Source organism: Cherax quadricarinatus, chromosome 56 (genome assembly GCF_038502225.1).
Source record: "Cherax quadricarinatus isolate ZL_2023a chromosome 56, ASM3850222v1, whole genome shotgun sequence".
Classification (NCBI taxonomy): domain Eukaryota; kingdom Metazoa; phylum Arthropoda; class Malacostraca; order Decapoda; family Parastacidae; genus Cherax; species Cherax quadricarinatus.
Window position 1 is genome coordinate 21,805,935 of NC_091347.1, and position 16,079 is coordinate 21,822,013.

The 16,079-nt window shown below is 36.3% G+C and overlaps 1 protein-coding gene across 2 annotated transcripts in view; it reads right to left on the reverse strand.

The window, feature by feature from the left end:
• Positions 1-15,853, reverse strand: part of pigeon (protein) — a 32,262-nt gene extending 16,409 nt beyond the window's left edge. The window contains exons 1-12 of one of the 2 annotated variants that reach the window (XM_053794242.2): positions 15,787-15,853; positions 15,020-15,204; positions 12,987-13,056; positions 11,010-11,125; positions 8,720-8,804; positions 8,168-8,350; positions 7,490-7,572; positions 6,688-6,855; positions 6,094-6,253; positions 5,416-5,433; positions 5,025-5,155; positions 3,625-3,816 (exon numbers count right to left, since the gene is read on the reverse strand). In XM_053794242.2, the coding sequence (XP_053650217.1) occupies positions 3,625-3,816; positions 5,025-5,155; positions 5,416-5,433; positions 6,094-6,253; positions 6,688-6,855; positions 7,490-7,572; positions 8,168-8,350; positions 8,720-8,804; positions 11,010-11,125; positions 12,987-13,056; positions 15,020-15,204; positions 15,787-15,835 (1,440 nt within the window). In that variant the 5' untranslated portion in view covers positions 15,836-15,853. The remainder of the gene's footprint in view (positions 1-3,624; positions 3,817-5,024; positions 5,156-5,415; positions 5,434-6,093; positions 6,254-6,687; positions 6,856-7,489; positions 7,573-8,167; positions 8,351-8,719; positions 8,805-11,009; positions 11,126-12,986; positions 13,057-15,019; positions 15,205-15,786) is intronic. The other variant, XM_053794243.2, reaches the window with a different exon arrangement.
• Positions 15,854-16,079: the final 226 nt, after the last annotated feature.

Consider the following 16,079-nt stretch of genomic DNA (forward strand, 5'->3'; position numbering starts at 1 on the left):
GAGAGTTCCGGGGGTCAACGCCCCCACGGCCCGGTCTGTGACCAGGCCTCCTGGTGGATCAGAGCCTGACCAACCAGGCTGTTACTGCTGGCTGCACGCAATCCAATGTACGAGCCACAGCCCGGCTGGTCAGGTACCGACTTTAGGTGCTTGTCTAGTGCATGTACATACATTGGCAAAACACCTGATCAGTGCGTAAGCCATTCGGCCAGCTGGTCAGCCAGTTAGATGAATCTTATTGTAGCCATTCGCCAGTGGGGACTGAACCCACCTGCTGTGCGTTCAATCCCCACTCATGCTATTACAATTTCCTGAGTCACTGGCAAAACTTCCACCTAAAACTGCTAATCCATCAATTAAATTACTTACCCATGCAACAAATTTTAGACTCACTGTACATAAGCACTTTTTAATCATCCATGTATGCACCTATTTTCTGATGGAATACTATTATAATCACAGGGAAGCACTACACTCATTAGCATCAAACAGCTCCTGAGGAATGGGAGGTAATCAGGAAGAGAGGGGTAGCTTCAATTCCTTGGATCAGGAGCCACTTGCAGCATTCTACTTTACAGTATCATCTAAGCTTCATGTAACAATACAGAGAACAATATCCCACCAGGTGTTCCTGCAGTATAATGGGGCAGTCCAGTTTTTCAAGACATTCAATAAAACACTCCACATCAATTATAGTTGCCACATGATGCACAGAAACACAAAATTAACATGATTATACAACTAATTACAAGTTGTGAAGGAAGTCAGATGCCTTTTAGTGCTAGACAGAAATGAAATCAAAGCTAACATTATATTTCATGCACGATCACAGTAATATGGTAAACATTCAATGGCATTAAGTTAAAATTATTAAAATATTCTCAAAACAAGTTATGGTTCCAACATACATGCAAGTGTATAAGTTTAGAGGAAACTAGTGATAAATTTTCTGATTCATATATGAAATTATGAGAGGACAGTGAAAGCAAACATAAACCTTGGTAATATTTTAGGTATAAATGCATAGTTTCCTATTAATTTTTGACAGATTTCTGAGACTAGACATGCATCTCATGAAGAATTTTACATATTGCTCTTTTTGGTACATAAAAAAGTTATATATTGTGTAACATGCATTATAATCAAACACAACTGAAATAAAGACCTTTTTTTTTTTAACACGTCGGCTGTTTCCTGCCAAGGCAGGTGACAAACGGCTGATGTGTTAAAAAAAGACTACATATACAAAATATTTTCACCTGAAATATAAATTAATATAAGATATACTGTACTGTATATTATCATTATTATTATTACTATTATTATAATCAAAACTAAGCACTAAACCCATGAGGTTCATACAGCACTGGATAATATCATATTAATATATAGTTTACAACTGAAATATTGTGAAAGAAATGTAATAGAGTAAATAATTAATATTTTTACTGAGAGAGTAGTAAGGGAGAAAAAGTTAGCATATGAGAAGTTTTTACAAAGTAGAAGTGATGCGAGGAGGGAAGAGTATATGGAGAAAAAGAGAGAGGTTAAGAGAGTGGTGAAGCAATGTAAAAAGAGAGCAAATGAGAGAGTGGGTGAGATGTTATCAACAAATTTTGTTGAAAATAAGAAAAAGTTTTGGAGTGAGATTAACAAGTTAATGGAGAGTTAGAGGTATTGGGAAGATGGAGGGAATATTTTGAGGAATTGTTAAATGTTGATGAAGATAGGGAAGCTGTGATTTCGTGTATAGGGCAAGGAGGAATAACATCTTGTAGGAGTGAGGAAGAGCCAGTTGTGAGTGTGGGGGAAGTTCGTGAGGCAGTAGGTAAAATGAAAGGGGGTAAGGCAGCCGGGATTGATGGGATAAAGATAGAAATGTTAAAAGCAGGTGGGGATATAGTTTTGGAGTGGTTGGTGCAATTATTTAATAAATGTATGGAAGAGGGTAAAGTACCTAGGGATTGGCAGAGAGCATGCATAGTTCCTTTGTATAAAGGCAAAGGGGACAAAAGAGAGTGCAAAAATTATAGGGGGATAAGTCTGTTGAGTATACCTGGTAAAGTGTATGGTAGAGTTATTATTGAAAGAATTAAGAGTAAGACGGAGAATAGGATAGCAGATGAACAAGGAGGCTTTAGGAAAGGTAGGGGGTGTGTGGACCAGGTGTTTACAGTGAAACGTATAAGTGAACAGTATTTAGATAAGGCTAAAGAGGTCTTTGTGGCATTTATGGATTTGGAAAAGGCATATGACAGGGTGGATAGGGATGCAATGTGGCAGATGTTGCAGGTGTATGGTGTAGGAGGTAGGTTACTGAAAGCAGTGAAGAGTTTTTACGAGGATAGTGAGGCTCAAGTTAGAGTATGTAGGAAAGAGGGAAATTATTTCCCAGTAAAAGTAGGCCTTAGACAAGGATGTGTGATGTCACCGTGGTTGTTTAATATATTTACAGATGGGGTTGTAAGAGAAGTAATTGCGAGGGTCTTGGCAAGAGGCGTGGAGTTAAAAGATAAAGAATCACACATAAAGTGGGAGTTGTCACAGTTGCTCTTTGCTGATGACACTGTGCTCTTGGGAGATTCTGAAGAGAAGTTGCAGAGATTGGTGGATGAATTTGGTAGGGTGTGCAAAAGAAGAAAATTAAAAGTGAATACAGGAAAGAGTAAGGTTATGAGGATAACAAAAAGATTAGGTGATGAAAGATTGGATATCAGATTGGAGGGAGAGAGTATGGAGGAGGTGAATGTATTCAGATATTTGGGAGTGGACGTGTCAGTGGATGGGTCTATGAAAGATGAGGTGAATCATAGAATTGATGAGGGGAAAAGGGTGAGTGGTGCACTTAGGAGTCTGTGGAAACAAAGAACTTTGTCCTTGGAGGCAAAGAGGGGAATGTATGAGAGTATAGTTTTACCAACGCTCTTATATGGGTGTGAAGCATGGGTGATGAATGTTGCAGCGAGGAGAAGGCTGGAGGCAGTGGACATGTCATATCTGAGAGCAATGTGTGGTGTGAATATAATGCAGAGAATTCGATGTTTGGAAGTTAGGAGGAGGTGCGGGATTACCAAAACTGTTGTCCAGAGGGCTGAGGAAGGGTTGTTGAGGCGGTTTGGACATGTAGAGAGAATGGAGCGAAACAGAATGACTTCAAGAGTGTATCAGTCTGTAGTGGAAGGAAGGCGGGGTAGGGGTTGGCCTAGGAAAGGTTGGAGGGAGGGGGTAAAGGAGGTTTTGTGTGCGAGGGGCTTGAACTTCCAGCAGGCATGCGTGAGCGTGTTTGATAGGAGTAAATGGAGACAAATGGTTTTTAATACTTGACGTGCTGTTGGAGTGTGAGCAAAGTAACATTTATGAAGGGGTTCAGGGAAACCGGCAGGCTGGACTTGAGTCCTGGAGATGGGAAGTACAGTGCCTGTACTCTGAAGGAGGGGTGTTAATGTTGCAGTTTAAAAACTGTAGTGTAAAGCACCCTTCTGGCAAGACAGTGATGGAGTGAATGATGGTGAAAGTTTTTCTTTTTCGGGCCACCCTGCCTTGGTGGGAATCGGCCAGTGTGATAATAAAAAATAATAAAATAAAATTTTACTGTTATCAATAGGAAATTTGACTTTGGTCTACCTTTCGAGAAAGATCGTGATCTTTATCATGGATCGCTGCTAAGTGGAGTATTGCCAGTCGTGTACTGAGAGTAGAGGAACTCTTGAACAGTGAAAACAGAGACTCCTTAGTCACTCGAACTTCCACAGTCATCTGATTTACACCATCCACAAACGTTATGCAGCGGCCAGAGATAACTTTGCCTCCGCATATCTAAGGAACATAATACATACTGTTTAGAAACATAAAATTTAATTGAAAATTAAGTTTAAAATTCAGAAAACACTAGCTGGAACAATTCACATCTCAAAATTAGGAAAAGAAACTACAGACAACATTTTTGGTCACCTGGGAGCATTATCAAGACATTATGAGAATGATTCAGTCCAGGACAGACTATAAGGTCATCTAAGGTTTCCATTCTTAACTGTGAGCTAGTTGTGGCTAACTGAAATTATTAACTAAATGCCAGGTTTTATAAATATCAACCAATTTATATTTGTGTTGTGGTATAAGTCTCTTAAAGAAAGCACTACTTATGACAACACTTGTTATACAAATCAAGTTAAGTCTCTGTGAAGAATAAATTCAAATAATTCTAATGAAGGTTTGGTTAAGATCATTTAATAATTTAATGGCTATGACCTTGCTCATACATAAAGACACCTATAAAATTAGATAAGTATTTTTGACAAAACATGGTTGCATATTTCAAGGGGAACAACAAAATGCAACAATGTTGGAAGAAAAAATCAAAGAGTTTAATAGTTAAGATCACTACATGTCAGTAAATCACTATCTTTCCAGCAGTGCTGGAGGTGGGAAGTACAGCACCTGCACTCTAAAGGAGGGGTGAGGATATTGTAGTTCACAAGGTCATCTGGACTAAGATGTCAGGACATTTCTGGCAAAACAGGGATTGAGTGTATGATGGCAAATGTGTTACCACCTTTTTGGGTCAGCCTATCTAGATGGGAGATGGCCACTGTAATAAAACTAATTACAAAAAAAGTTTGTGGGCAAGGAAATGGAGAAGAAAAGCAAGATTTAACCTTGAAGAATGTAGGTAAAATTATGATGATTCGAGAACATACAGTAATAACACAACTGCGAGTAAACAGTCCAATTCTCCCTTAAATTTCCCTAAAATATATTAAAAACTGGCAAAATAAACTGATGGTGGTTTTTAAAATATCCTCAGATTGTGTGGCAAACATACATATAATTATTATAATCACAGGAAAGCACTAAAACTAAGTCAAACAACACCTGGGAAATGGATGGTAATCAGGCTTGATCCAAGGAAAAGGAGAAAAGTAGTTTCAATTATATGGCTGAAGAAGTCTTCGTCATTATCAAGGCATTCAACCCCCCCCTTTTCTCCTTGAAGAGCTAAATACACAAAAATTTACAAATCAAACCTGAAAGAGCTGAGCATTGGGCAGGAGCTGTGGTGGAGGTGTAGTGACAATGTGATTATTGGGCATATGATCCAGCCCAATATCCAACATATGCATGCACACTCCTGGCACAATCACCAGAAGGTAGTGTTCTGCAAGGCAAGAGTTTATACTCAAGAAATAATCGAACCTTCACTCTAGCTGATGTGCCCAATAATTCCCACTGGCATGTGTGTGCTTTGAGATTTCATGAACGGCATTAAGTCAGTGATGAGAAAAAGCGTATCTTGTACTCTTGCTATTAAACACACTTAAAATGTACAGTTCAATATTTGTTATGATAATTTCCAGCATTTCCCTCTTTAAAATAAATGTTTAACAATAACCAAGGAAAAATACTGTTGTGTCATACCTTCATAGTTCATCAGTCCTAGTACAAAAAAACAAGAATGGAATTAAAGAATTGCAACTCTTTTTTGTATATAACTTGTATTTGTACCTATTTACAACTCTGCCAATTTCATGCTGAATTCATAATTTTTTCTCTACAAGATGTAGAAAATTTCACGTATTGAGAGCATGGTCACATATCCTAGAGCCAAGATCTGTTTTAAGGGCTAAGTCATTAAATAACTGCTCTGGACATTTGCTGAAGAATTTAAAGTCTGCTGAACTTTTACTCATGTGAAAAAGATATCACTTTCTACAGTGTAGTAAAACAGGAATAACAACAGAATGGTAAAAATACAAAAGAGTAACAAAACAAATATTTTAAGGACTGAGCTGAATGTGAGACTAAGACACACTAAGTAAAGCACTGAAAAATAAACAATAAGTATATTTTTTTTACATATGTTGTATTAGGTAAATTAAACAAAGTTGTCTAAAACTTTAGTTACTTGATATTTGGTTTAAAAATTAGAGGTTTCTAATTACATATTAAGTAAAAATCAGATCCCTGCAAATGTTGATATGAAACTTACTGATAAATAAAAATCCCCATTATTAAAAAAATTATTTTCAACATTTTATATTCAACAATTTATATGTTTACATAAAATACCAAACAGAAAGCAGGAAAACTGCTTACCACCAAAGAGAGAGTATGTGGGGAGAGCCGAGTGTGCATGTCCCCAGGGAACACCGGGGACAACGGCATGAAGAACGCATCCATGGTGGAGCAGTGTCACAGAGTATGCTAAATACACTGCACAGCTCTCAGGGTCAGCAGGGGTCTCTGCTAACCGTGACTGTAAATAACCATTAATACTGCTGATATGGGTCCATTTAACTCAAGCAACTCATGTCATAATTGATTACTTTTTTAATTTAAAGATACAGTGTATACAAATTTTTTAAAAATTTTCAAATGCAAAATTCCTAAATATTACATTATTTGCATATACTTCACAGCCACTGTATTTATAACGTCACTTCCCAATATTTTTTTAACACACCAGCCATATCCCACCGAGGCAGGGTGACCTGATAAGAAAAACAGAAATTTTATTCAATTATAAATATTGAGAACGAAGAAAGAGGCTAGTAACCCTTCTCCTGTATAAACTTAAATATAAAAAGAAGAAAAATCTTTATGTCTCTTCTTTTTCGGGTCACCCTGTCTCGGTAGGAGACTGCTGGTGTGTTAAATGAAAAAACCCTTGAGCTAGATAATATAACTGACCTTATAAATATAGTGATGACATATGCAGACTGCACCTGTGGGGGAGGTCACAACTCGCAGGTCAAGCCAGGCATCTCCAACAGTGTGTAGTAACCCTTGATCTCGATAATCACCGCTCAAGTCGAGGGGAGAGTGCTCAAGACCAGACAGCTCCAGAGGAACATTTAACTAGGCAACAGAGGAAAAGCTTAGATCACTGTCAACATAAAGAACAAGAAACTTATTAATACACAAAAATATGCAAACAATGCAATGTCCACATATGGTACAGGCACAATATTAAGAACTTTACTTAGTGAACGCCCAGTTCAAATCACTTTCCAATTACTTTTTTTCACGAATTAAATAAAATCATAGAGAAATCAGTATGCATTATAAAGAGAACTTCACTGTTTCTTGTTAATTACCATGGAAGGGGAGGGACCAAAAAAAAAAAGAAATCGCATTCACCACCATTCATTTATTAGCTAATATCCAGATAAGCACAACCACTGTACGTATTTCATTAATAATCCACCTAACTTCCGCATCTCCACCAGATTTTCAAAGTGTAAACACCGTACTTCTCCACCTCTAAAACCCAGCTTCTCTGAATCCCTTCATGACCATTACCTTATTCACGCTTCAACAGTTATCATAATGCAAAAGGTTAAGTTGAAATTAACATAAAGAAGGACCTGTAATATAATAATAAGAAATACAAAATTCTGTCTTGTCACTCCTATGTTTTATTGCATACACAACAAGGACCCTGCAGCATAAGCACAATTCAAATGTGACAGCTATATAAAGAACTACCTACCACTGTTTCATGAGGTTTGTGAGGATGGAACTGCAGGGCTGTGAGCATAGGTCGTGGCCGGAGGGCATCGTCCTCTGCTTCACCTGGTTCATAAGTAATGGTGTTCAGTCATATGAACACTAAGCAGATCACAGAAAAATCAAAATGTGATGAGAATATTGCAATGAGTAAATGAAAACCAACCAATGGAGTGCTCAAGATTCAATCTCATGGTCCAAGCAACCTAGGATTGCAAATCTGTCACACTAGACCCATAATGCCATGGCATGATAGTGGCTCTCTTTGCATTGTAACTCATTATTGTAACTATAGAATCTCAATGCAAACTTGCAAAGAAATAAAAATTGTATTGTATTGCATTGTATTGTATCGTATAGTGGTAAGTGTGACAGGTTGATAGTTCTAGGGCAGCCAAATCGAGGATTCGAATCCTATCAGTCCATTGAAAAGATATGGAATTTTTACCAACTGAAATATAGATTTCCAAAAATTATGCTAAATTTAAAATTATTACTCTAGCTGCAGAGTTTATCTTACACTGAAAATCTTTACATTTAATGCAATTACGGTCCTGAAAAAAGACAGACCTCTGATTACCTGAGAAGTGACAGGAAGATATTTTCTGTATAAATAGTAAATGTTTAAAATTTCACTTGTAAAAGGACATGCTATATTCACCTGAGCCTAGAGTTAAGCCAGCTTCAGGGGGAGGACGGTAATGTAGGTAATATAAATGGTTGTGATGAGGTTCCCACTGAGCCCACACAAATGATCGAACCACTGACTCTGTGAGTGGCTGGTCGTCAACAATCCACGACGTTCCATCCTTCAGACTCAGAGGAAAGGAGTAGATGGCAATGGCTAAAACAGAAAGATTTGAAATATCAATGAGTAAACCCTAGAGATGCTAAGAAATTCACTTTCCTATCAATCATATACTGCATATGTACATGCCTACAGTTTTCAAACAAGTCTTACAGGATATCCAATTAAAGCTCTAAAATAACACACACACTACTACTGAACAAATTCACTGACTATTCTGATGCTATTCTAAGCTGCTTTAAGCATTTCAATCTTAAGTGCAACTAATCCAATACTTACTATCTCGCTTAGTCATTTATATTGACTCTGGATATTGAACCAACCCTTAATAAATCTCATTTCTCCTGTCCTAAGCATGAAATTTCTGTCTAATTTATCATCTGTGTGTCTTTCAGTGCTACTTACACTCCCTGTGAACAAATACAAGAAGCTTAGCAATCCAGCTGTCCTCTAAGGGCTTCCCACCTTCTTCTGTATGAAGAAATTCAAGCTGAAATAATACAGAAAAAATTAGTTACCTTATCCTTTACCTTAGCATGAGTTGATATATACATTTAAGCATATTTTATATGGAAAGCATATAAATCTATAGGGGAAGGAAGGCGGGGTAGGGGTCGTCCTCGAAAGGGTTGGAGAGAGGGGGTAAAGGAGGTTTTGTGGGCAAGGGGCTTGGACTTCCAGCAAGCGTGCGTGAGCGTGTTAGATAGGAGTGAATGGAGACGAATGGTACTTGGGACCTGACAATCTGTTGGAGTGTGAGCAGGGTAATATTTAGTGAAGGGATTCAGGGTTATTTTCATATAGTCGGACTTGAGTCCTGGAAATGGGAAGTACAATGCCTGCACTTTAAAGGAGGGGTTTGGGATATTGGCAGTTTGGAGGGATGTGTTGTGTATCTCTATACGTATATGCTTCTGAACTGTTATATTCTGAGCACCTCTGCAAAAGCAGTGATGATGTGTGAGTGTGGTGAAAGTGTTGAATGATGATGAAAGTATTTTCTTTTTGGGGATTTTCTTTCTTTTTTTGGGTCACCCTGCCTCGGTGGGAGACGACCGACTTGTTGAAAAAAAAAAAAAAAAAAAAAAAAAAGAGCTAGTAGAAGCAAAGGATTTTTATGACTTAGCATGCTGTTGGAGTGTAAGCAAAGTAACATTTATGAAGGGATTCAGGGAAACTGGTTAGCCAGACTTGAGTCCTGGAGGTGGGAAGTACAGTGCCAACACTATGAAGGAGGGGCAGTTTTTGAAACATAGTGTTGGCATGCCTCTAACAAGACAATGATGGAGTGAGTGATGATGAAAGTGTTTCTTCTTTTTCAGGCCCCCCTGCCTCGGTGGGAAACAGCCGATGTGTTAATAATAAAAAAAAATTATGTGAAGCGCTACACCCACGAGGTTCATTCAGCACAAAATGGTTGAGGCTTGATCCTCCACCCAGTAATCAAGAGACAGACACTACTAATCTGCACTCGACTACAACACCAAAAAAGAGAAAACAAAGGTGACTTATATAGAGGCACAGTTTAAATGTACATTATATACTTCAAAAAACGTTTCAGGAACTATTAATTTGCAAAAATATATTTGCTAAATGCACAAATAAGAGATGGTAAAGATGCTAGAGTAGAATGGGGTAACAACTGAATGAGAGCAGTGTCTTAAGTAGAAGCATTTATGTAAATTTGCAAAAATACTGTATACAGTATTGGAGTATACTAGCTAGGCTAGTTTCTATGCAAGTTACTATATTATATATACAGTGAGACAACTGTAAAAATTTACACTTGTGTATTGAACCTGAACAAAAACTTATCTTATTACCAAGACTCACGAAATCGTAATGATACAACTGCAAACAAACCATACCATGGACGGAGATAGAACCTGCGTCCATGGTATGGTTTGGTTTTTTTCTTATTACCAGTTTGAAGAACAAGCATATTCCATAAACATGTAATTAACAAAATTCACCCTCTGTATATGCTTCAAAATTAATCTGCACTTTAGAGAGAAAACTTCAGATGATATTTCTGTTCATGACCCATTATCAAGTTAAAACATTTGTTACCTGATAATGGTCAAAGTTTCCTCTCTAGAGTGTGTGTGTTAGTTGTGAATTGTTCTAGCCATAATATTTTGACTTTTATTCTTTAATAAATACTTGAAGCTAAAATTCTTAAATAATAACGAGGATACCTTCCAACTGTTTCCAATATGGAGTAATGGCTTTCAGTGTTGTTAGCCTCTTAGAATAAAATAAGAAATGAGAAATATTTCACCTAACATTTGCCATACAAAGCTTTCGCTATCCCTTACACTGAGCTTAGTTCCTAACCTTTCAAGTGAAGTTTCAAATTAACACCTCAGCGCAAGAGATTACTTTTTTTTTATCTTGATGACATGAAGAATGTTAATTTTCACTCAAGATCCAATACCACTGTATATGCAATTTTTTATTTTTGCTGTTATTATCCATTTTAAAAGAAAATGGTCCATAAATTACTTCCTTTAATAAGACTGGAATCAAAGTACAACACAAATTACTAATTCGATTAAAATAATAACAAGAGTATCTAACACCCAACAGGACAGAATGTGGGAAGTAGAGAGAGACTAAGGAAAAAAGGTCAACGAAAAATTTAAGAAAGATAGGTAACATTTAAAATTTCAGCTACCACATCTTATTCACTTACAAGAATCTGTCGAGAGCAGTCAATGTTGAGGGAAAATACGCCCCCTTGAGGTAAAATTTCTGCCACATAGGCAGAGTATTTGTTTCCTTCCCCAGCGTTGCGACGGGTCACAAAACCTGTAATGTGTTACACTGTGTCATAATTACACTTAAACAGTTGAGCAATACTGTATTTCAATATTAATTTCTCATTTTCTAATTAAAACTACAAAACACTTAAAATTAATATATGTACAAATTTAGTTTAAAAACAAAAGGAAATTCTGTACTGTACTGACTCATTAAAATGAACAATATGAATGTAAGTTGCTCACATAACAGGTGAGATTTAAACCCATTACAAGCCAGTCCTAAACCGGCATACTGGTTGAAGAACTGGCTTGCCATGGGTTTGAATCATACTCTTCCATGAGAGAAATGAAAATATTAATGTCTGCAATAAGCACAGCAATATTATGAAGGCAATATAAATTTTTAATACATATTTTATGTGTGCATATATGTATCTGCTTATGTACAGCCAATCACACAACAAAGGTTAAATATTAGCTTCATAATATTGCCTGTACATTTATAGGAAAAAACACACATAGATATCTGAGTTATGTACTCTGCCATCTCTTTACAAAAATAAAGTCCCTTTAGTTTAGTGATTAGAATTTCACTATCCTGACAGTCAAGTATGAAGTGATAAACAGGATTTTAAAATAAAATTTATTGAAGTTTGTTGCATTACAATATACACATTTATCAGCTCACATTAACAATATTTTATGTATATACTGTATTACAGAAGACAGCATGTTAATAAATATAGATTACCTGTGATGGTAGACAGTATCAAGAATGAAACAATACTACTTACAGAACTTGATTAAAACATGAATAAATGTATAAAAGTACAACACAACATTTAATAAGAGGAAAGCATGTATTGAATATATAGTAATGCCCCATTTTATATGTGGGCAGCGCTGGAAGATGCATTTTTCACAGGCTCCAATGGTCCTAGCCTTGATTCTCACAGCCAGCTGAGAAATCAACATCACAGCTCTTGTTTTCAGTACATGAGAAATTATGTAAAATTAAATCATAATTAAGAGGAATTTGATCAAAGACAAGGAACCAGATATACAGTACATTTGTGAAGGCAAATGACAAATTTACTGCAAACGGAAGACACGATCTTTGCAATTTCTTGTTATGCCACCAATGACTTACATGTTTTATCCTTGCAACCTCCGAGGCAAACAAAAAGAAATAGCAAAATTACACGATTAGAGGCAGTATCTAGCCCAGTTTAGTAAGTACTGCAACATAATCAGAATAGCCTATTTAAGGTGTTTAAACAAAATCAAGGAGAATGGAGAGGAGAATTTTGTTATTGCTGTTGCTCTCTTCCTCACTACTGACGTATAAGACACCGTCTTCTGTAGGCTTAGATACCATCCTGTAAAACATCTTCAGGTCTGTATGACAGACTATGTTACATACAAAACGAACAATAATAAGAAAAAAAATCTACATGCTACATCAAAGATAGAATAAAACATTCAGGTGCATCATTTGTGCAAGAATATACAATGCAAAATGAACCTATCAACAGAACACAGAGCTGCAGCAACAATGGTGTGGCTGCCACACTACAACTAGGCAGAATAAATAAAGTAATTCAAACTTTTAAGGCACATACAGACAATTCTGACTGTATACATTATATGATAATGATAATGATGATGCATTCAGGTAAAACATTACTGGAGTTGTCAACATTATTAACAAATATACAAATGCTAAAAGCAGAGCACTAGAATAAAAATAAAAACAAAACAGATAGTTACAAACATAAATATCCTTCTTGGATGCAAAATGGTGAGATTTTAATATATAAATTACATAAAAAAGCAGAGCACTAGGAAAAACGAAACAGAGCCACAAACATACATCTGCTATTTGGCTGCAAAACAGTAAGATTTACCTAGCAAAGTCCTGGAAGCATTGACAGAGGCTTGGACCACAGGCACAACCTTATCAAATGTATATAAGACCTGTGATGGAGAGAAGAGTTGCATGCTGTGTTACCAGAGTACCAAAGAGGTTACTGAGGCCCTTGTTAGTCTTCTGAATTAACCTGAATCCCACTGACGTACTAAAACTCCTGTACATTGTTAATAAGATTTTTATCTATTTGTATTATTATATTAAACTGTCTCTCTGTCAGGTTTTAGATCTTGCTGCTGAAGTGGCTAAATTATCATTCAGCATATATATATATATTCTACAGACAGCAGCACTTTTAATGTAGAATGGTTTATGCGAGGGTAACTTACTGTCTCCCAGTTCTGTGGTAGTGTAAGGGAAAACTCACAAGTTACATTAAAAAATTTGATGAGCATGTTTGCATATGTTAGTGTTAAAGCACTTGCCAGCTACTTGTATTCTAATGTTTAAAATAAAATAATTGTGACCATGCAATTTTGTTATTGTAATCTTGTACTAAGTACTTCATTAAGTATTGACTAAATTTCTGAAGAATGCAATTTCAACCCTGGATAAATATACTCATGCAATAGTTTCTTTTTACCATATCAGCCATCTTCAACTAAGGTAGTGTGACCTCAGACAAGGTAACATTTATCACTGTTCATTCAATAGCTGTCTTGCAATATTTATTTGTGGCAAATATAGTTTTAAGACTTGAGCAACTTGATCACCTGTATACTTCCCTCCTTAACTTCAGGACATCCTTTCATCCTCACTAAGAAATTCTTCTTTCAAATACACATTGTAACTTTTTTGTATGGGGCACCAAAACAGCTTTTCTTAGCAATCACCATCAGTTTCCTCCTCCTCCAAAATAAAGCTCAGCATGCTGCAACTCATCTGAATTGAAGATCTCTCAGTAGTAAAAATTGACTTGAATTCTTATTTTCCCATCTCATGTTTCTCATGTATTAATACTTGTACAGATCTTGCCTACATGATCTTCATCCTGCCCTCCTCTTGTTACAAGAAACAGCTGAGTATTATGGCTTATAAGTTCAAGCCTCCTTTTTTGCTAAGGAATATACATACTATATATACATATAGCTACAGCATAAGCAGATTTTCTCAAAGAAATAAAAAAATCTTATTGCCTAGGTAAAACAAAAGTGTAAATTTGTATTCTTTGTTCATGGTTGTTGGTACACCAACTATGACTTTCCTTCTTGCACATGTCTCCCTCTCCACATGCCATTTCATCAGCCACCCCTCTGCTGTCAGCTGCTGTGTGATCATGTGTGTTCAGCACTTTCCCTTGATATTAATAATCATACTACTAATAATACACAGTAGAAAAAAAAACATACCACTGGCAGAGATAGAACCTGCGGTCCAAGTGTCATAAAACTCCAGACTGACGTGGGTTCTATCCCTGCCTGTGGTATGGTTTGTTTACAATTGTGTCATTATGATTTTGTGAGTCATGAATACACAGTAGATGTAGCTTGTCTAGCTCTTACTCATGGCTTCTCATAAAGAAGGAACAACTAATATTTGCTTGGTTCTATGGAGTCTTGGTACTCTGAAAATCTGGATTATTACACAAATGACATAATAATGCATTAATTTTTTGATGCTGCCTTTCCTACTAGCGTCAGCAACGTTTTAGATCACATGATCACTGTCACATTATGTATACTGAATTTCTAAATTATATCAGTACCATAGCCTTAATGATATAATAATTTTCCCTATAGTTTCAAACATATAGATCATACCACATTATTTTAAAAGTTAACTAAGAATAAAATGAGCGAGTTAATGGGCCCCTTTTCATACACCTCAATATATACTGTCTTAACCACAATATTAATTGCATACATATTGATAGTATATGTTAAATTATTTGATCAAATTAACTAAAATATTAATTAAATACAATCGACAATTAGTCTATTATTAATGAGACATCAAAGACTGCAAGCAACATCAAGAGAAACTATATTACCACAAGTTGTTTGAGCTAACCTGAGCAGAGTGCAGGTCTGGGGTAGCAACTGCAACCTGCGTAGCAAATGCAAGGGAGCTGGTAGCACCCTCGACTCCTGCATCACCGCCGGAGCCATCCGTGGAGCCCTGCACCAGCACCTCCTCCTCCCACCGACAAACCAACGATCCATCTTCACACTCGCCGATCCACTCAAAGTTGGAATCTGAAAGACACAGGATTATTATTATTATTATTATTATAATCAAAAAGAAGCACTAAACCACAAGGGCTATACAGCGCGAAAGACACAGGAGTTAATGAGTTATGTAGGAGGAACTAACACGACTATTTACAAAAGTAAGAGAGAAATTTGTGAGACAATTTACACTGTTAAAGACCCACGAACAAAAAAAATGTTTAACATTTACCTGTCTAACCTAATAAGGATATTACATTTTTTACACCTATTAAACCATAAAAAAATTATATTAATCTGTAAGAGTTACTGTTGTCAATTCCTACCTTAATCAATACCGTATTTATCATATAAGAACTATTATCATGAACATATGAATAAATTAACCATATACGAAGATATTATTTTGAACATATAACAGATAAACTGAAACATTTTACTATAAAATACAACTAAAAAAAAATGTTACGAAAAAAATGAAAAATCCGACACACAAGAACACAAAATACACCACAAGTAATACACTCATACACTGAAATACACAGACACATGGAGTATTACACCTTCCTGAGGTATTACAGAGAATACATGGTAATACTAGAGCCATACACTGGTTTTCCTCGAGGAATAATATAGGTTTGGCAGTGACAGCCACCATTGTTGCGTCGTCTGTCTGTTTACCTCGCACTGCGCAACCCGAACCTCACTTTTTATTCTTTTATTATTATTATATATTTATTTATTATTGGGTTATACTAGGTAATTAGTACTATTTATGTGTACTTGTACATTAATAAAGTTATTTAATAAGTTGTGGAGGATCTTTAGCTCAGACGCCGGTTAGGAACTCACAAAATGCGGTAGGCGTTCCCTCTCTGGATCGCCACCGTGAGGCACTGGAG